Genomic DNA, 22689 nt, shown 5'->3' with positions numbered 1-22689 from the left:
GTCTTCATCTGATTCTGATGATGAGCCACCATCTCCAATGCCTGAGCTGCCTTGCAAAAAATAAAGAAATTAATACATTAAGAACGCAAAAGTAATCCTTTGATAATCTTTTTACTCTGCTATTCGATTTTACATTTTAACATTTTGTTATTCATGCATGTCGGTGGAATAAGGGTTTACTAAGCTGAAAAGCATAATACAAACAATGAGGGCTGAAATGGCTAGAACTGATACAAAAAAACAAGCCCACTAGCCGAGGAAAAACAACAATTACACACGGACAACTAGCAGACAATACTCCACAAAGAAAAAATATTTGATCCCCTGCTAATTTTGGACGTTTGCCCACTGATAAAGAAATTATCAGTTTATAATGTTAATGGTAGGTTTATTTGAACAGTGAGAGACAGAATAACAACAAAAAAATCCTGAAAAACTTGATCTGCAAAACAGGACTTAGTACTTGGTGGCAAAAGTTGAGTTGAGTTGATGAGAGCGAGTTGAGTTGATGCCAAAGAGCTTGATTTTGGTCTCATCTGACCACAACACTTTCACCCAGTCCTCCACTGAATCATTCAGATGTTCATTGGTAAACTTCAGATGGGCCTGTACTTGTACTTTCTTGAGCAGGGGGACCTTGCAGGCGTTGCAGGACTTCAGTCCTTCACAGTGTAGTGTGTTACCAATTGTTTTCTTGGTGACTACTGTATGGTCCCAGCTGCCTTGAGATCATTGACAAGATCCTCCGTGTAGTTTTGGGCTGATTCCTCACTGTTCTCATGATCATTGCAACTCCACGAGGTGAGATCTTGCATGGAGCCCCAGAACGACGGAGATTGACAGTTGTGTTTCTTCCATTTGCGAATAATCGCAACAACTGTTGTCACTTTCTCACCAAGCTGTTTGGCGATGGTCTTGTAGCCCATTCCAGCCTTGTGTAGGTCTACAATCTTGTCCCTGACATCCTTGGACAGCTATTTGGTTCTGGCCATGGTGGAGAGTTTGGAATCTGATTGATTGCTTCTGTGGACAGGTGTCTTTTATACAGGTAACAAAATGAGATTAGGAGCACTCTGTTTCTAAGTGTGCTACATTGAAATAAATCAGTTTTTGTGTCTGGTTTAAGTGGGTTAAACGGCAGCTGTTTAGGAAATATTGCTAAAAAAAAAAAACATTTCTATGGTTACTGTGGTTGCAATATCTCGTTAATCTCGTTAATTAATTTTTGTAATTATTTCAGAATTGAAAAGCTGAGAAGCAGTCAAAGATATGAAACGGTCTAACGTTTTGTGTATCTCATTGCGAAGTGGTCCAAATGGGAGGATGCTTACAATATGTAAAATTTTTCTCTAAGTAGTTCAGAAAGGTGTAAAAGTAGTTTTTGCAACAATTGTGTTTAAAAAAAAAAAGATTGGAATGTTAGTGTGTAAACAATGGACATTTTAGAATTCAGAAGAATTCCCATTGACGTCAATTACGTTTTAAAAGATATAAAAAAGTTGTTTTCAACTTACTTAATAGTTTGAATGATGTTTTATAGTAATTCAAACTATTACGTAGTTTGAATTACGTTTATAGTTTGAATGACGTTTATAGCTTAAACGGTGTAGGAGGAGTTGAGTTCTAAAGAATAATAAGTATGTCGAAGAACTAAGCTGGAGATTTTGCTGCAGAAGCCCCAGTAATGAAAACTCAATGGTTGTAGGCCTGATTACCGATGACTACAAGACAACCAATAAGGTAGAGGTCAGGTATCTTGCGTTGTTGTGCCAGGATAGCAATCTCTTCCTCAACATCAGGTAGGCATGAGCTGATCACAGACTACAGGAAAGGGAGGGGCATTGGCAGGGCAGAAGTTGAGCTGGTAGAGTTTCAAGTTCCACATTGTCCATATTGCCAACCATCTAACATGGAAGATAGTTGTGAAGAAAGCACAGCAGAGCCTCTCCCTTTAAGAGTCTGAAAAGATTTGGCATGGGCCCTGATATTTTCACAAAGTTCTACAGCTACACCATTGACTGCAGCTTGAAAGGCGGTATCACTGTTTGGTATTGCAAATGCACCAACCTTGATTGCAAGGCAGATGGTGGTGTGGAGAGCAGAGTTCCTCACTGCAGCCTAGCTCCATGTCATACATCATTCTTCTTCAAGACCACAGAGGAAAGCCCTTAAATGTTTTTGACCACAGCCATACGCCATTCTCTATGGTTACAAGTGTTTCAAGTTTGTAACCGGAACCTGCATCAGTTTGGTTTAAGACCTGAGTGCAGTACTATTACAGCTTCAATAATGGTTGTAAATTATATTGCCAAAGACATGGATGAGAAATTGTGTTGCTCTTTTTATTGACCTGACAAAATTCACCTATGGATCTTAGGTTGGTACTATCGCTTGTTTTATTATTACTCTAGCCTATATACAGTGTTTAAAATAGACTCTACCCACCCTCAAACACTTAAATTCCACAAACATGCAAACACACACACAAATACACATGATACACTCTCAACATATCTGTAAATTGCTGCTTCCACAGCTACTGTTTATTTCATATCCACTACTATATTTTCCTATCTGTACATAAACAACCCTGTAATCACTGCTCACCATCTTTGTACTCATACTCCCTGTAAATATCCAAGTTATTGATAATCATTTATCAGTTATCATTTGTGTGGTACTAAAATGAATTCTACCAATGTCTACTGTAAATCTTCATGACGTACATTTACGTGTAGTTAGTGTTTATAAATAGCAATTCCTCTTATTGTGTTTAAGCCACTTCAGTGTGGCTTTGGCCATGTGTTAGGTGTCTTTGTCCTGCTGGGCGATTAATCTTTTCCCAGGTCCCAGGTCTTTTGCAGACTTAAATACTTCTGTACTTGCTCTTGTACTTCGTAGTTTCTGTGAACGTTCACAGAAAGACAAACACTTATTAATTCAATATATAGCTGAAATCGTCAGTGTATGTAATGCGAAAGGCAGAAAAATACCCACCGACAGGCCTAGCTTTTAATCACAAATGTTTTCAAGTGACAATTGCATCTCATTCAATACTCTAAATATGTAATTTTGGGCCTCCCAATTATGCATGCATTTGTTTGCAAGTAAAACTGGTTTAAGTGGATATCAAAAGGTTACATTTCTAAATCAATTTTCAGGAGTTTGTCTTGAAATCTGGAAAGACTGGACAGTGCTAGAGTTGGTCAGATTTGCAAATTGAAAATGTATGCTATACATACATACAGTGAGATTTGATTGCACTTTGTTCCTCCACTAGCTGGTGGTGCATGTACATTGCTAAAAGTGCAATAATGCAGGTGTCTGACAGTAAATACTCTATCTTTGAATAGGGATCCCTGGTGTGAGAGAACGTACTCTTATTGCAGTGAAACCAGATGGGGTCCACCGTCGCCTTGTGGGGCAGATTCTGCAACGCTTTGAGCGAAAGGGCTTCAAACTCGTGGGGCTAAAGATGTTGCAGGTGAGAGATGGACAATTCCAAATGAAGAAAGAAGCCCTTTCTTACCTGTCATTTGTATAGATCTGAAAGGACTGGATAGTTTGTATGATTAATTAGCAGTATAATTAGCAGCTTCAATTTACACTGATTTGACCGTGGGGAGTTGCCATGAATAGTGCATGTTCATTCATTTATATGTTAAAGCTAGACTGTAAAATAAAGATTAACTCAATGCTGGCTTTCTGTTGGTTTTCTTTTAGGCACCAGAGGAACTGCTCTCACTCCACTACCAGGATTTAAGGAAGAAGCCTTTTTACCCTAGTCTCCTGCATTATATGACCTCTGGGCCCATGGTTGTTATGGTAAGGACTTCTGTCTCTGTCTAGTATTCAAATAGTTTCAATTTTCTATGATAATTCAATTAATTCAATTCAAGTTCACAGATCTGGACAGTGAAACTTTTAACCTTCGGGATCCCTACAATTTCCTCTTTCCATCATTCCATCACGCTAGTATCTTTCCTCATTGTGTTTGTCTCTTCTGTCAATCAGACTTTGTTCCTGATGTCTGTAGGCTCTTTTAGGTAGTTTTAGCAACCTGTAACCTAACTATTCTGTTTTTGTGGTTTACTAGTGGTTTGCATCTTGTGGTGTATCCTGTACATTTCTGCTGGTATACTCTGCTGTAAACAGTAGACATTAACACATCTATGCATATTTCCTGGAGTGTTCTTCCAGCAGATATTTTGGCTATGTCTTTATTCTGATCTGCCAGTTTTGAATTTCATTGACACTTCTTCAGTAATCTGTCCTCAAGCACCAGATACGGGCTCCAAATGCAAAGCCTTGAATAAAGACTAGACATTAACTACTCTTTTGTGCATTAAAACACTTAGAAACTGTGCACGGGTCACATGTTGTAATTTTGAAATGGTTCACCTGATGACTGAACATCCCCTTTTATAGGAAAGCTGATCGTTTGCAATTCAACCACAGAGTCCTAATTTCAAATCCAAATAGCAAAAATATTGTGCCAAAAAATAAATACATGTGCCGCTGACCAAATACTTTGTGTAGTACCTTTTGTTATTTCTTAACCCCCTGAGGACAGATTGGGTCTGAGGCATATTTGCATAACAATTACATAGTATTACATATTTTCAAAACAGTTAGAGAGATTCTGTTTTCTTTGCTGTTTCCGCTGATTCCACTGAAAACGCAGATGCGCTTTGTGTTTTACGTGGCACATTTCCTTGTTGTCGTCATCCTGTCCAAATGCAACCAAACCCTAGTGCACCTGACCAATGGATGGGCTGTTGGGTGACAGCATCCAATGGAAGGCTGTTGCTAGGCAGAATAGTTTATTTTACCCAATCAGGGGAAGGTATCTGTTATGTATTTGATCAAATCAAAAGGTTGCTGGATGGGACATAAGTTTCGTTTTCTTTATTTGTTCAATCTGAGAGTTTGAAGCAGTATGTCAGCTAGCGTGCTAACTTAGCATTAGCAAATGTTTTAACATTGTGTCCTTGCATAACGCTAACTTGTCGAAAAGACAAAGGAAATGTTTTTCAACAGTTTTAGATGTATTATTATCATTAGTATAAAATGGCAAAACATAAAAACACTTTTACTAAATGTAGCCATAGTCCTTTTCGGTTATCAAACGCTGGATAGCTGAGTTACCGGACAACAAAGGACGAATGCTAACAACAGGCTAATGCTAACGCAAGAAAAGTCTGGTAAGTAACATCTAATGACCTATTTATCATGAAATAATGTAATACAAATGTGATCATTATAGATATTGTCTGCTTTGCATATTTGCAATGGGAGAACTGTTCCAAATGGCTGTGTGTGGTCTGAATTCAATCATAAATAGAAAAATAATTATGGGCGTCATAAACAAATTTTACTGTATGCACATAAGGTGAATTATTTCATTGTTCTGTTCACATTTATTGTGAAACAATGCATATTTGTGTAAGAAAAGGGTTTGCAGAAAACAAAAAAGGGTTTGAAAAGTGTTTTTGGAATGGCAGAACAGTTCCACAAGGCTGTTTGTGGTCTGATTTGTAGTGAAATCATTATGGCTGTCATAAACATATTGGTCAGCATGGGCACCCTGACTTGTCTGTGGCTACGCAGCCCCATACGCAACAAACTGCGATGCACTGTGTTCTGACACCTTTCGATCTATACCAGCAATAACCTTTTCAGCAATTTGAGCTACAGTAGCTCATCTGTCACATGGGCCAGCCTTCACTCCCCACGTGCATCAATGAGCCTTGGCCTCCATGACCCTGTCACTGGTTCACCGCTTTTCCTTCCTTGAACCACTTTTGATAGGTACTGACCACTGCAGACCAGGAACACCTCACAAGGGCATTTTGGACTTGCTCTGACCCAGTCTTCTAGCCATCACAATTTTGGCCCTTGTCAAAGTCACTCAGATCCTTACGCTTGCCCATTTTACCTTCTTCTAACACATGGATAGAATTTTCACCTGCTGCCTAATATATCCCACCCACTGACAGGGCCCATGATAAAGAGATTATCAGTGTAATTCACCTGTCAGTGGTCATAATGTTATGGCTTTGTGCCAGAAGAACTGGTACACCAGGCTAATACTTGGTAGGCCTTCCACGGGAGCGAAGAACTTCAGAAATACGACTGGGGCATGGACTCCACAAGCTTGCAGAAGTATTCTGTTGACAGTGAACACTATACTTCATGCAGAGCGGTCAACAGTTTTTTTGTATTCCGAGGTGTAGGATTTCTGTGTTCCACAGCGCGTTGCATGGCATCCCAGATGTGTACGATAACATTGAGGTCTGGTGACTTCGGTAGGAATGGCTAGACCCCAAACTCAGATTAGTGTTTCTCTAACCATCACTTGGCATGCCTAGACTTGTATGGCGGCGCATTGTCCTGTTGGAAGAGACCAAACCCATCAGAATGAATGCAGGACATGAATGGGTGTAACTTGTCAGAAAGGATGCACACACAGCACTCACCTGTTAGAGACGTTTGTAGATGTACCAAGGGTCCCATTGAATGCCATTCCATTGAAAGCTGTGTGTTGAGTATTCATCAGGGGTACTCGAGTTGGCCGTTGGCTCCAAAAGCCCATATCCTGGAGGGAACGTTGCGCAGTCCTCACGCTGATGTTTGTTGAGGGCCCAGCATTGAATGCAGATGTTATTTGAGGCAGTGTTGCAAACCTATCGCATGAAACGATTCTTGCCAGCCGATGCTGGTCATGTTCTCCCACAATCTAACTTACGACAGCAGTGTGGCCGTAAAAATGTTTTGCCAAAATTCTTGTATTCACGGTACACCATTGAAATGGTAGTACCTGAAAAACGTATCCTCTACCTCCAAAATGCTATGACCCATCCATCTCACTCCAACTATTAAACTATTCTCACGGCAGAAACATTTCTAGATGCTTCTACAGATGTCTAGCGCTTTATACACTCACCTAAAGGATTATTAGGAACACCTGTTCAATTTCTCATTAATGCAATTATCTAATCAACCAATCACATGGCAGTTGCTTCAATGCATTTAGGGGTGTGGTCCTGTTCAAGACAATCACCTGAACTCCAAACTGAATGTCAGAATGGGAAAAAGGTGATTTAAGTAATTTTGAGCGTGGCATGGTTGTTGGTGCCAGACGGGCCGGTCTGAGTATTTCTGCTCAGATTTTCACGCACAACCATTTCTAGGGTTTACAAAGAATGGTCTGAAAAGGGAAAAACATCCAGTATGCGGCAGTCCTGTGGGCGAAAATGCCTTGTTGATGCTAGAGGTCAGAGGAGAATGGGCCAACTGATTCAAGCTGATAGAAGAGCAACTTTGACTGAAATAACCACTCGTTACAACCGAGGCATGCAGCAAAGCATTTGTGAAGCCACAACACACACGACCTTGAGGCGGATGAGCTACAACAGCAGAAGACCCCACCGGGTACCACTCCTCTCCACAACAAATAGGAAAAAGAGGCTACAATTTGCACGAGCTCACCAAAATTGGACAGTTGAAGACTGAAAGAATGTTGCCTGGTCTGAAGAGTCTCGGTTTCTGTTGAGACATTCAGATGGTAGAGTCAGAATTTGGTGTAAACAGAATGAGAACATGGATCCATCATGCCTTGTTACCACTGTGCAGGCTGGTGGTGGTGGTGTAATGGTGTGGGGGATGTTTTCTTGGCACACTTTTCAAATTGGTTTCTTGAACATGACAATGAGCTCACTACTGAAATGGCCCCCACAGTCACCAGATCTCAACCCAATAGAGCATCTTTGGGATGTGGTGGAACGGGAACTTCGTGCCCTGGATGTGCATCCCACAAATCTCCGTCAACTGCAAGATGCTATCCTATCAATATGGGCCAACATTTCTAAAGAATGCTTTCAGCACCTTGTTGAATCAATGCCACATAGAATTAAGGCAGTTCTGAAGGCGAAAGGGGGTCAAACACAGTATTAGTATGGTGTTCCTAATAATTCTTTTGGTGAGTGTATATGCACTGGTAGTGCATGGGTGGCGTTGCTATGTATTTTTTATGGACTCGTCTGTACCAGTTTTTCTGGCCCTTCAGTGTATATAGCTAAGCAAATTTGCTTTCACTTAGAAAGAATGCTGTGTATTCTGAGTAACAAATGATCTACATTTGAAAATTTACTTCCTCTCTTATTTGGACAATTTTGCACCATAACTAAAAAGATCTAAATTCTAATTCGCTGTTTTGGAGGTACCACCAATGGATTTTTTTACATATACTCTGCTTCTGATAGTCTGAGTGCTGCACTCAGCAAATTATTCAGGTTAGCTATTGCACTATAAATGCAAAAAAATTGGCAATGCATATTTATCTCATAATAAGGCATCAGTAAACCTGTTGTCCCCATTTTTTTTCTGTTTTACCCATAATACTAGGCTTAAAATTGATTTCAATCAGTTTCATGGGGGTATTGTAATTAGATCTTTCTGAGATGATCTCTGGGCTACGTATCAGCTTGGCAAGTTTACTTTCCATTTACAAACGAGCAAACAGACATGTTAATGGATTTATTACTTATCTATTCTTGTGCCAATCAACATCCTTTTGAAAAATGCTGGCTCTCACCAACAAGACACATCATTCACCCAAGTTTTTTCACAATGTGCTGTTTTCAGAACCAAATTGAATAGCTTAATACCATTGCGTTGTATCGCAGAAAACATCACCACAATGGCATTGTATGACAAAAAACAGCACTCATTAAATCATAAAGATAATTCTCCATAGCAGCCTAGTTTCCTGGGAAGGAGTTGTTAGGAAGTAAGAATAGCCTTGAGGTGGCTGCAACCTCACTGCTCTGACCACTGAGCTATGCAGCAACCTGGGGTGGCCATTTTCTAAATGCAAGCACACATGTTAATTTATGACGTCTACTCAGTGCTTGACCCAATCAACATAACTTTGAAAAAAAACAAGACACATTACCCACCCAAATTTGAACAAAAAATGCATTGTCCCCCAGAGCTAGCTTGTCCTGTGAACAAAAATGAATGAACAAACAGAACCCATTATACTGTCCCCTGTATGATTTAATAGTTTTCCCTGATTATCAAACAAAAGAGCTTGTCCTTTGGCTGTGTAATCTGGTGGCCCTTTTAAGTGCCCTAACTGCATCATTAGATTTGTATGGTGTCTAATTATCAGTGAAAGTTCTCAGTGAGGAAATCATTTATGAAATTTAAAACAAGTAATTCTATTTTGGAATGGTTATTATTTGATACAATAAGGTTAGATTCTTAAAACAACCTAAACTTGTCAATACTATAGGCTCAAGATTTAATGCTAAAGATTCTTAAATGAATTTGGAGCACTGCTAGAGGTTTCACTTGAAGATAACTGGGTTTGTGTTTGATGGTTATGTGTTTGTGATGCGTTTTTAACTGCTGCAATATTTATATTTAAGCAAAGGGTAAAACATTTCTCCCATATACAGATGTCTCGTGTACAGGTTATTATTCTTAATAACCTGCCTATTTAAATACCAAATAAAAAAACAAGATGCGCAGCCACATTTTAAAATAATATATGTAACGCTAGGGTTCTTGGCTTTTTAATCGGACCCAGATTGTAAATCAGATTTCTCTAATCCTAATGACAAGCTACACCCATTCTTTCTGTCCAGGTGTGGGAGGGTCATAATGTGGTCCGGACATCTCGGATCATGGTTGGAGATACCAACCCTGCTGAAGCCCGTGCTGGTTCCATCCGGGGGGACTTCAGCATTCACATCAGCAGGTGAACTTTTTTAACAAACCCTCATTAATTGGCAAAAAACATTTTACATGTTTGGGTGCTTAGGAGCTCAGCTGTTTCAGCATTTGACTTGTAAACCAAAAGGTTTGAAAATGAATCAGTGGGTCAGCCTCTTTTTGGTAAAATAAGGGTGAAAGATATTCGAACTATAATTGAACTGAGCCAAATCTTTAATTGGTTATTATCAACATGTATTTATTTTTATTTACAGAAATGTGGTTCATGCCAGTGATTCAGTAGAAGGGGCTCAAAGGGAGATCCAGCTGTGGTTTCATGGAAAGGAACTGATCGACTGGAACTGCAGTGACCACAATAGCACATACCAGGTTTGAGAAGCGATGGAAATAAAGAGTAAACAAGGTAGAAAGACTAACTCGGACAGTGGCACCAATACCTACCTACTACCTCTTTATTTGTCCTACTTGCAATACTCAGCCCTATCAACTGTGTGTTGCTCCAATACCTCTGAGCCCCTCCCCTACTCAGACACGAGGAAGCAACTTATTTCATGTTTTGAATATTTGCTATTAAAAACTCAAACAGATTTCTTTAAAAAAAAAAATACTAAAATGTATTGGGAGTTCATTTAAAAAAACATACAGATGTCAAATTAAAGAAAAAAACATGTAGTGTCTCAGTAAGGTGTTTTTATGACCCGCCAGAAAAGCTTCAATGTGCCTTGTGATAGATTATGAGTCTGTGGAACTCTACTGGAGGGATGGAACACCATTCTTCCAAAATGTATTCCCTCAGTTGGTGTTTTAATGATTATGATTGTGGTGGAGAGTGCTGTCTATTACTTTGGTCCAGAATCTCTCATAAGAGTTCAATTAGGTTGTGATTTGTTGACTGCAAAGGCCATAACATAGGACTGACAATTTTCATACTCAGTGAGGACTCGTGCCCTGTTAAAGAGGTCATCCTCATCCTGGAAGAGACCACTCCCATCAGGGTAAAAATAATTTCACCAAGTGACAAGTTCTTGCTGACACACTGATTACATCCTGCATTGACATTCTCAGTCCGCCTGGGAAAGAGTTGCTCCCCATACCTCCCCATACTTATTTTGACAGTGATTATATATAAAATATAATTTTTATTTTTTTAAATGTTGTCTCTATAATTTACAATACGATAGAGAATAAAATGCTAGATGGACTTATCTTAGTTTGCATCATTTTCTTAGCGTTTAAATTTACACTGGCATGTACGATTCATAGCGCGCAGGATTGTGGGCAGCAGTCGAGGAAAAACCAAACAATATTCTTAAGTACTACACAGAAATTTGGGACAGTTCAGATTCAATTCCCTTCACATTTGCAAACCTCTGGTGGGGCTCAGTCGATAATGTGGCACATGGTACCTTGGAAGGTGGTGTCTCAAGCTATCTGCTTATACTTATCAATATAAGTTTACACAACAAAATAATGTATCGTCTTCTTCAATATGTCTTGGAAAGTTTATCATCATGTAAACAAGCTCACTGATTTCAGATGAAGTTATTTTCTGCAGTTCATTTTAGCTTGTTTTACAAATCTGTTTTAACATTGACATTAAAGCCTTTTATATCTTAAGTCTCTCATACTGGAAAAAATAAAAGCACTTACAATTTAGTGTTATATGTTAGTATCAGTCCCATTTTGTTTGGGCCCAGTGATTTCATTGTGTTTTTTTTCCCTCTGCAAAGTAACTAAATGGTGACAGATGTCTTGAATAATTTTCTTTGTAAATGGGTTTAAAAAAAATCTGAACAGCATAATTCATGAATGTCATTTATAATGTTTTTTATTTTCCAACTCAGTCTGCTTTATTTTCAGTGATATTTTGACTTTACACTAATTTCCCCAATTCACAGTTCACTGATTTCCACCCAAATATGAATGTGGTTTGAAATTATGTTTGACATTTTCATTGTGGTTTTTACCTGTTTAGACATGATGAAAAATGTTTTATTTGATTCACTTTCTGCTGCCAGTGGTGAACACGATTTTAATGTAATTGTTTCTACAAAATATAAGGATGGAAGTTCTCACCTGTGTATCTGTGCCATTATAGTGTCTTTATTAATAATAAAAAAAGAATTTATCATTTGTGTTCCACTATGGGCAGAGAAATTGAGATCATCTCCATGTTATAGTAGTCAATTTTGACAAACTGTATTGGCTAAGTCCTCCTGATGACCATTTTGAAGTTGCTTAAGGACCCATTGGTAGTTTGATCACATGAACAGTAGGGTCATCAGAAGGAATCAGCCATTGTTTTACCAGATAATCATGGGGACCAGCCAGTGAAGTTGGAAGTCCCATCCAGTTGACCATATTAATATTTGCAATTGTGATTGGAAGAATCGGTTATGCAATCCAACCTCAAATTTCACCCAATATTATTCACCATACAGGGCTGTCCAGAAGTACATAACAGTGACAGGTTTTGTTGTTTCGGCTATGTACTCCAACATACTGGATTTGAAATGAAACAATGACTAAGAACTGAAAGTGCGAACTGTAAGCTTTTATTTGAGGATATTAACATCCATAAACCTGAACTGTTTAGGAATTACAGCCCTTTTTATACATAGTCCCTCTATTTAGGCAACCAAAGAAAATTGGACCAATTAACAATCTTCAATGCATTTTAAATCCTTTGCATTCAATGATGGCCTGAAGTCTGTGACCCATCTGGGAGAGCAACCCTGGTTATGCTCTTCCAGGCCTGTACTAGAGTCAGTTTCACTCCCTGTTTGGTTCAGGGAATGATTGCCTTCAGTCTTGTCTTTATCATGTGAAACACATTCTCAATTTGATTTGAGTTGGGTGATTGACTTAGCCAGTCAAGAACATTCAACTTCTTGGCCCTGAAATTATCCTTGGTTGCTTTAGCAGTATTTGTGGGATCATTGTCCTGCAGCAAGATGAAGTGCCATCCAAAGAGTTTTAAATCAGTTTGGCAGATGTTTCTGTACAGTTTGGAATTCATCATGCTGCTGCCATCAGCAGCTACATCCTCAATAAAGAGCAAGTTTCAGTGGTATGTACACATGTCCAAGCCATATCACTACTGCCACCATGTTTCACAGATGAGGTTAGGGTAAGGCTTATGGGTTATGCTTTGGATTTTCTTTTACCACACTTTCCTCTCTCCATCATTCTGGTACAGGTTAATCCTCATCTTATCTGACCATAAGACTGTTTTAGAATTCTACAGATTTTTCTATGCACTTTTTGGCAACTGTAACCTGGTTTGTCTGTTCTTGATGGTAAACCCTGGTGTGTTCTTTGATGCATATATGCCTGTTTTTGATCTGTTTGACTATTGAAAAGGTTTCTTCAAAATTAAAAGCATTGTTTGATCATCCACTTCAGTGATCTTTTCTGGTCTAAAATGTACACTTCAAACAGTAAAAGTTTCAAAATGCAAATGTTACACCTAGAATCATATCTAGACCTTTTTAGTTTTCTTGTGCATTAACTATGCAACCACATACAACTGGCTGAGAAATAATTGAGCACCCAATTGTCAAATTACTTTTGTTTCCTGCGGTGGCATGTAATTCCTACACATTCGTGGTATATGGATGTAAATACCAGCAAAGTGAAGTCTGCACAACCTCTCATTCATTGTTCTGTTTAAAATCCAATGTGCTGCAGTACAGAGCTAAAACAACAAAGGTTGTCACTGTGTATGGATGGCACTTCAATGATAGTGATACATACTAATTGGGCAAGACACCCAAAACAAACCAAAAATGCATTTAAGATGTTTTTACAGATGCATGAAATAAGGTAACATTTTGTAATGTCACCTCATTAATAATTTCAGTTCCCCAGTAGTTAATCTAAGGCAGTTTGTATCATGTTGTGTTTGAGACTTTGATTTATGAAAGAGGTCTGTTTACAGGTTAATTTGTATATTAAATACATCAGGATATGTTGGTGCTTTAGTAGAAAAATGTGTAATGCATTGCGCTTTATCTAACATCTGTGTGATAAAAAGGCAAAGTAATAACTCTGAATGTACTGTTTGTTCACTGATTTTACACTCAACAGAAAACTAAATACAAGTATATATTTTCTGAAATTATTAGATATGAAGGGATTGTTATACCAAAGAAATGTAGAATACACCTGCATCTCTTCTCATTACTGTTTCATGTTTCAATGATGGCTGATGGCAGACTATGAAGGTTTTGTACTACAACAATTTTTTATATGGGTAAAACAGGTTTGAAACAATTCTCTACATTTTTTGGAAAATAAGTAATTATGAATATATAAACCACACTTACTATGTAAAGACACCTACTGTATCATTACAAATGCATTTGTTTTCTTGACACAATGTAGGACAATTTTGAGTAGTAGCCAGCCCCTTAGAAATTCAAGTTCCACCTAGTGAGCTTCAGCCTCTGACCATTTGAGTGATAGTTAGTAAGATGAACATTGCAAGAACGCTGGCCCAGGCCTGCCCTATGTTACACAATAAGGTTGCAGTCGGAGCAATAATGTAGTAATGTACATAATGGAGTATTGGTCACTGTTCATGGATTATTTAGGCTTTGACTGCCACAGTACATTTATAGCTACTGTGTAAAATCATACAGAAAAATTGGGGCAGCCAAAAAGAGTCCATAAGCCCTATAGGAAGAAATTTGCACCTTTCTCAATACAGAATACAATGTCATTAAGAAAACAAAACATACATGTTTTCTGATTAAGAAAGTAATCCAAAAAATATATAATCTTTCTAAATTAATCAGATTGCATGTAACTTTAAAGACAATACCAAAGCTTATAGAATGAATAACAAAAAAGAATGATTGGGCCTGTAAACCCTGAACTAGTACTGATTGCATGTCATTTGGGACAATTGTTGTGACATCAGAAAGATTTTATGTACAAATACAATAACACAAGGATTGTGAATAATCCCTGCTGCATCATAAAAGTTGTCACCATTTCTTTTTTCAAATGTGTTGCACTTCTGTTAGAAAACTAGAGTGTCTATTAGACCTGAAGAGTTTGCTATTCGCTGTAAAATAATATTTATTTATCTCTCAGCCAGTTCCACATTTTGTTAATTGGAACCCTCTAATCAGGGACATAATCATCCCAGGTGAGTGCAGTTAATGATGAGACAGAAAACCAGCAGACTCTGGAACTCGTAAAGTACCCAGCAAGCAACACGCCAGTGGCCCACCTGCGGCCCACTAGCATTTTGCCACTGCGGCCGCCAAGCGTTTCTGCAAAGTGTCCGGCCAGCGGGCCGCCGCGGCAGACATTTTTTGTATTTATTTTTTTATATATAGCGCGAGTCGCAGTCGGGCCGCCGGTGGGCCGCTTTCATTACAATGCCTTCCAACAATACCCTGATCAGCGGCTCACCAGCGGCCCGACGGCGGCTAGTCGCTTTTATGCAATAAACCCAGCGGGATGCCTCACGCCCCAATATTAGGTTTTATTTATAATAATTTTGGTCATATCACAAATGACAATGAACTGAATAAAATCTAAACAATTTATTTCAAATAGTACAAGATGTATACAAAAAAACATGCATTATACAGCAAGCATACAAAATAAACATGTGCAAATGAATTGAAATAAAAATGTTACAAAATCAAATAGTGCAAGAAAACGTGTCCAGTAACAAATAGTAAAATTACAGTATTTGAATGTGAAAGTACAAAATAAATATAATACAATACAAAATAAACAAGGGCTAGAATGGCAGTAATATACATAAGTATGACCTAGCAGCAATCAGTAGTTATTGAATATCAGATACATCAGTGCAATAAGCTTATGAATGGTGGCTTAACACTACAACTACAGTAAGAATTAAGAACATTAACACAGAGCTTTAAATATATTAAGAGGATAATGCACTCATATAACACTGTACATAGCAGCAGTAAAAAAGCTTAGCTGCAATATTCAGGCATGTGATTGGCTAAGGACAAAAAAGCAGGAAAATATACCGAGAGACCCCCCCCCCACACACACACACACACACGCCGATCAAACTGGTGGCGGATCTACATGGATAGTAAAGAATGACCCATAACAACTTATTTGAACAATAACCATGACAAAAAAATATATATTTTAACTTATTTTTGTTTTACATTTTTACCCAACTCTTTAGCCTTTGTAGCAAGCTTTTTTAGAGCCTCTACACGTTTCTTTAGGAATTTGCGCCTGGCACTCACAGCTGCTGCCACAATGGCATCTTTTGACATTGTCTTGCTGGCCGTTGGCTTCGCAGAGTGATAAGGCCTTTTGTTCAGTTCTTCTTTATTTCTGAGCAGAGCTCTGTACCTTTGGCTTGATAGTTTTACATTTCTGCACAGCTTTACATTAACAGGACTCTCCTTTGTCTTCCGGGAGTAGTGCTGAATGGCCGACACCTGCATGGCCTTCAGGTTGTATTTGACCACTTGATAGGACTCATATGTCTCAACACTTAGGTTGGAAGCATGGTTGTGACGTGACTGCAAATATGAATTGACAGAGCGATCCCCGCGGATCCAAGCCGTCTAAAACGCCTTTACATAAAAAAAAAAAACATGCACAAGAAATTAATTTATAAGTTGCTAAAACCTTGAAAACGATTTGCTATATAATACAACGATTCATACAGCAAAGTTTTAAGGGTGGCTAGTTAACGTTAGTAGCTAACTTAGCTAACGTTATCTTATTATTATATAAGTTAGCTAGCAAATACAAAAGCTAGCAAATACAAATAATGTTAATGAAGCTTAACCTACGTGAATAAAACATCCTGCCATAGTGGAAAATCAATCAAAATCGATTTTCGACATCTAATCAACCGACAACAAAGTTAAATTAGTAACTATAGGTTATATTAAGACACAAGCAATAATACATACTCAGATCATCCGATCCAGCGATGTTCTTGTCACTGTAGTCGAGCGAGAGCGACTGAGGTAAATTACTACTCAGCAGAGAAATTGAGCAGGTGAACAAGCTGTACGCAAATACGTGATCATCGCAAATATTCCGACATTGACGGAGCAGTGACAGACCAATTGGCTCAGATGAACACACACGCACACACACGCACACACGCACGCACACACACACACACACCCTCTGCTCAGCGACGCTGCCGGTTAAAGAAAGATGAAGATTGCGGTGATGGCTGTGAGGTCCCCCCTCCCATTTTTTTTTACAGATCTGCATGATTCACGTAAGTCACATTTTCAGGTCGGAAAATCCGGAATTCCGGATTAATCCGGAAAAATCACATCCCTGAATATTGGTTGTGCTGGAGATGTCATTCATATTCACGGCAGGTCCCTTGTACCGCCGTGACATCTCCCACCTGCACGGTCAGCTGCCCCTTTCTGGTACGTGGGGACCTGGTTCTGGACGGCCTCATCAGTGGCATCCCGGTTGGAAAGATTCTTCCTTATGGCTCCTGTAATATAGTAATCAGATATTGTACTTAAATGGTCTGACATGATTTTGAAAATGTATGCTGATGCTGTGGGCCCTGGGTTCCTCCTGGTGCAGGACAATGCTCTGCCTCATGTGGCCAGAGTGTGTAGGCAGTTCCTGGATGACGAAAGCATTGATGCCAATGACTGGGTCTCACGTTCCCCAGACCTGAATCCAATTGAGAACTTCTGGGACGTTTTGTATTGGGACATCCAACACCGCCAAGTAGCGCCACAGAGCTCACTGATGTCCTGATCCAGGTCTGGGAGGAGATTCCCATCCGCCGTCTCATCAGGAGCATGCCCAGACATTGTTGGTGGTGTATATAGACACATGGGGGCCATACACACTACTGAGGCACATTATGATTTTCTGTGATGAAATTCACACAAGTTGGAATATCCTGTGATTTCAATTGTTCATTTAGATTTTCGGTTTGAGTTTGAATCCAGCCCTCAGTCAGTTGGTGATTTTGGTTCCCATTGACCGTTGTTATGTAATTTTTTTTTCCAACAAATTACACAATGTACAGTAAAGATTCTAATCTTTAATATATTTCCTTCATTGAGACATGATGTGTGATTTAAGTGTTCCCTTCATTTCTTTGAGCAGTGTATGTTGTCCCATTGCACAATAACGTTTGAAAATAAAATGAATCATCCCTTGTACATTTTTAACAGAATTAATTATCTGTTTTCAAACATGTTTTCTAAGTGAGGAAGGCTATTTCAAATAACTAGGCTATAATATTTGCAGCAGAGCGAGAGGTGAAACTTCACAATGTGCAGGAAAATGTAATTGTCATTGCTTTGCTGTTGCGTTTTATGAAGAGCAATCATTAACAATATTGATTAAGTGGTAGCTCCAAAGCATTGAGTTGACTGAATGTTTACAACACAGCAATAAGAGACTGTCAAATGTCATGATATTTGAAAATATGGGAACATTACCGGCAAATAAATCCTTGCATCTCTGCAGGGTTAGCATGTTTGAGAATTGAATGTATTTACTTGTGAACCGTTCATTCTGTTGACCTCTGTTTTCATCTGTAGCGCGTTTGGAAAGTATTCAGACTTCTTCACTTTTTCCTCATTTTATTACATTACAGCCTTATTCTAAAATGGATTAGAGGTTTTTCCTCATCAATGTACGCACAATAATGACAATGCAAAGAAGGTTAGCAAATTATAAAAAAAAATATGAATCACATTTACATAAGTATTCAAACCTTTGGCAGTGATTACAGCATTGAGTCTTTAGCATATGACGTTTGGCACACCTGTATTTGGGAAGTTTTTCCCATTCACCTCTGCAGATCCTCTCAAGCTCATTTACGTTGGATGGGGTATGTCGCTGCACAGCCATTTCCAGGTCTCCAGACGTGTCTGATTTGGAGGGCTCTGGCTGGGCTACTCAAGGACATTCGCAGACTGAAGCCACTCCTGCGTTGTCTTGGCTGGGCGCTTTGGGTCATTGTCCTGTTAGAAGGTGAAACTTCTGAGGTCTTGAGTGCTCTGGAGTAGGTTTTTGTCAAGGATCTCTCAGTACTTTGCTCTGTTCATCATTCCCTCAGTCCTGACTAGTCTCCCAGTCCCTGCCACTACAGATATGCCACAGGATTATGTTGCCACTGCCATGTTTCACCATAGGGATTTTATTGGCCAGGTGATGAGCGGTGCCTGGTTTTCTCCAGACAAAATGCTTGGCATTCAGGCCAAAGAGTTTAATCTCAGTTTCATCAGACCAAGGAAAATCCTGTTTATCATGGTCAGAAAATCCTTTAGGTCCAGGTTGTCATGTGCCTTTTACTGGATTTACAAAATTTGATTACACTTTTGAGTTACTTGTTTACATAGTCTTGAATTGGTATGTCGATGCGTTACAGAAATGCCTGTGTACTCTGAAAGTGTGATAGTTACCTACTATGTGTTATTGTCCAATTGCTAACTAGTATATGTAGGCATCTAAACAGTATTGATGTCAAAAAGTATACTATACTTTCAACAAAACATTTATTCAAACATTTCTCATAACTGTATGTACACACTTTACATGCAACTGAAAATACATGAAGAAAGCTTGTACAGAAAAACCATATATAACAGCAAAATTATCAGGAACTCCAGGTGCAAGTAAAAAGAAAACATTGATGCACGTGGGGAGCGAAGGCTGGCCCATGTGACAGACAAGCTACTGTAGCTCAATTTGCTGAAAAGGTTATTGATAGTATAGATCGAAGGGTGTCAGAACACCTTGTTTGTTGCGTATGGGGCTGCGTAGCCACAGACAAGTCAGGGTGCCCATGCTGACCCCGGTCCACTGCCGAAAGTGGCTACAATGGGTACGTGAGCATCAGAACTGGACCAGTGGAAGGTGGCCTGGTCTGATGAATCACGTTTCCTTATACATCCCGTGGAAGGCCGAGTGCTTTGCTTACCTGGAGAACACATGGCACCAGGATGCACTATGGAAAGAAGCCAAGCCAGGGGAGGCAGTGTGATGCTTTGGGCAATGTTATGCTGGGAAACATTTGGTCCTGCCATTCATATGGATGTTAATTTGACACATACTACCTACCTGAGGATTGTTGTAGACCATGGGCACCCTTTCATGGAAACAGTATGCCCTCATGGCATTGGTCTCTTCTAGCAGAATAATGCACCCTGCCACAAAGCAAAAATGGTTCAGGAATGGTTTGAGGAACACAACGAGTTCAAGGTGTTGACTTGGCTTCCAAATTCCCCAGATCTCAATCCAATCGAGCATCTGTGGTATGTGCTGGACAAACAAGACCGATCCATGGAGGTCCCAACTCGCAACTTACAGGACTTAAAAGATGTAATGTCTTGATGCCATATACCACAGCACACATTCAGAGGTCTAGTGGAGTCCATGCCTCGATGGGTCAGGGCTGTTTTGGTGGCAAAAGGGAGACCTACACAATATTAGGCAGGTGGTCATAATGTTATGGCTGATCAGTGTATTTTACAAGTTGAATGTATAGATGAGCATTGAAGGCGAATGCAGTACAAATGGCAATACTAAATGTGCAATTAAGGCAAATAGAGGGCAGAAAATTTACAAAAAAAGGGTATGTTACAAGTGGGATAATAGTTGTACGGGTACAAATGGCAATTCTAAATGGCATTCTAGATGTGCAATCGAGGCAAATTGAACAAGTAAGGTAGCATATGCAACCGGGATGCAGAGAGCAATGAGGTCCCCGAGGTAGACATGCATATGTAACAACTAAAAATGCAAGAATGATGGCAATTCTAGATGTGCAAAGAGGTAAATTAAATGCACAAGGTGAATGGGCACCTGAAATGCAGGGACAGGTTCATGAAGTAGACACATACATGTAACTACTGAAAACTTCCATTATCAGACTTTGCAAGGCAGTGTCAGAGTACTACAAGGGAGCATGGTGGGAGATACTCCATCAAAAAACACAGGTGGGCAACAACATTTCCAGATTGTATTTGAAGAATGGAAACTTGTGTTGTCCCAAACTACAACATATGTTGGCAAGTCATTTCTTACCAACCCCGTCATTCTCAGGAGTTTTCAGGAAATTGATGAGATGTAGGGTGTTATAGGGCCCAATGGCTGGAATGTGGCTGAGTACACCATTCTCACATATGACAGCAAACATTGAAATGTTCCCTCTACGCTGTCCTGGCACATCAACACTGGCTCTGTGACCATTGATATTACAGCCACGTCTCCTGACTTTGGTCAAGCTGAATCCTGCCTCAACATACAGAAAAATGTATGGGGATTTGTATAGGTCTTTTTTCAGTAATGAAAGACAAGGTGATTACAGCACTGTGTAGTGTACTATGATGAATTCTTACCTGTACATCCTGGTACCTCAGCTCCATCACTCAATCACCATTCCTCTGAAAGGATACCTTGTAGAGTTGCTTCCTTGCAAACTGATTTCTCTTCAGCAATATCAATTGTGGAGGTTGACGGTGTTAACAAAGATGCCGTCATCTTGTAGGACTGCCATTTGAACATCTTTTAGTCTAACAGCATTGTTTGCTGCGACCATATTACAAATTGGTCAAGCTCTTGTTGAGCCGTGAAAACTGATCGCAAGCCACCATGGGACGCTCAATCCAAGACAGGAAATACAGCACAGTAAAGGCAATTTATTCTACATAAATTCTGACACGTCCACTGGCTACATTTACTGGGATACCAGTGTGAATGAATATTGCTGTACAGTATGATTACACACCAGCAGTGTTTAATTTGAGCCGGATCCTGCCGGAACAAGATCCAGCACCTCTCAGATTTTCCTTACTTTGTTCCGGCACCTTACACAGATCCGGTCTGCTGCACGACTTGTCTTTTTCCATGTCGGTGTTCGCTTTGCACTGTAAACATTACACTAAAAGCGTTCAGAGTTCATAAAGTTGTCTTTTCCTGCAGCCTTTTGTAGCCTCAGCACCGCAAGATTGTGAAAGTTTTAGGTGCTTTTCTTCCGCTGTTAGTGCTACCGATGTACTGTAGCCTATTCACGTCGAATTGCCAACTGGATCTATATCTGTCGAGTACCCAAATGTGTTCCGGGACCTCCTGATTTACAAATTCCGTTTTCTCACCTGAATGTCTGCACTATTGACGACACTGTGGACCTTAGGCTGCACTCTCCGACCAGCCTGTCATACTTAGGCCGTAATTGATGACGTGGTCTATTAATTGTTGCCCGTTTCACCATAACACCCCACATTCTAATGCCCGTTCCTCTTGCACTAGCAGGCTCTTACCCGTTAGTCTCCGGCCTGATCCATATTCCACAGTAGTAAAATTGTCTTACCCTTGCAAGTGTTTGAGAACTGAAAGGTTATGAAAAGGTCAAGAAAATGTTAAACTGTGCCTTTTCAAATGTCCAAACAATAGAATTTCATATAGGTGGACACCAAGTTGTATAATTTTTTTGAAGGAGTCATATGTAATATTTTTACTACACTACTAGCATACAAACATTAATGACCAGCAGACATCTGCAGATAATGTTTTAAGTTAATGTAAAAAATACATTTAAAAAAAGTGCCTGGAATATTTCCCACTTAACAGTTCTTATGGTAAGGTAATACACATTTGTAACCTGTGAGTGTGAAGGAGGAGCACATTTTTGTTACTGATTGACTTTGCCATAAATGTAGGAAAATACTGTATTATACAGCACTGTGTTATTTTGGTTTTTGATAACAGATTGAGATAAAATATCTGGTGGTGACCCATGTATATGGAGTTGGGGGGCTGGGCTAACTAGCTTGCTAATCAACAGAACACCTTGTTTTAAACATCAACTAGTCCTGTTTCTGGAGGGTATGTGGACCGCTAGAGTGAATGGATCAAAGTCAATGTACCTGACTTAACGGAGCTGTGAATACAATATCAACCAACATCAGGTAACTTTCCATTAAAAGG

The 22689-nt window shown here is 39.4% G+C and overlaps 1 protein-coding gene and 2 long non-coding RNA genes across 3 annotated transcripts in view; 1 reads left to right on the top strand and 2 right to left on the bottom strand.

Annotated features, from left to right (window-relative positions):
* The window catches only part of nme4 (NME/NM23 nucleoside diphosphate kinase 4), a 28096-nt gene extending 17733 nt beyond the window's left edge, over nucleotides 1-10363 (top strand). Inside the window, exons 2-5 of the mRNA XM_010864994.5 lie at nucleotides 3354-3484; nucleotides 3724-3825; nucleotides 9654-9766; nucleotides 9996-10363. Coding sequence (XP_010863296.2) covers nucleotides 3354-3484; nucleotides 3724-3825; nucleotides 9654-9766; nucleotides 9996-10116 — 467 coding nt within the window. The 3' untranslated portion in view covers nucleotides 10117-10363. The remainder of the gene's footprint in view (nucleotides 1-3353; nucleotides 3485-3723; nucleotides 3826-9653; nucleotides 9767-9995) is intronic.
* A 5661-nt stretch (nucleotides 10364-16024) lies between these two features.
* On the bottom strand, nucleotides 16025-16865 carry LOC117595331. The gene is made up of 2 exons (XR_004576537.1): nucleotides 16674-16865; nucleotides 16025-16328 (listed from the first exon to the last, which is right to left on the bottom strand). It is a non-coding gene; the product is annotated as an uncharacterized LOC117595331 (long non-coding RNA).
* Nucleotides 16866-19598: 2733 nt separating this feature from the next.
* Nucleotides 19599-21998, bottom strand: LOC109616298. Its single transcript, XR_002197411.2, has 3 exons — nucleotides 21102-21998; nucleotides 19822-19907; nucleotides 19599-19708 (listed from the first exon to the last, which is right to left on the bottom strand). It is a non-coding gene; the product is annotated as an uncharacterized LOC109616298 (long non-coding RNA).
* Nucleotides 21999-22689: the final 691 nt, after the last annotated feature.

Source organism: Esox lucius, chromosome 11 (genome assembly GCF_011004845.1).
Source record: "Esox lucius isolate fEsoLuc1 chromosome 11, fEsoLuc1.pri, whole genome shotgun sequence".
Lineage (NCBI taxonomy): Eukaryota > Metazoa > Chordata > Actinopteri > Esociformes > Esocidae > Esox > Esox lucius.
The sequence above is the reverse complement of the archived record's forward strand: the minus strand, read 5'-3'. Positions and strand labels throughout refer to the sequence as shown.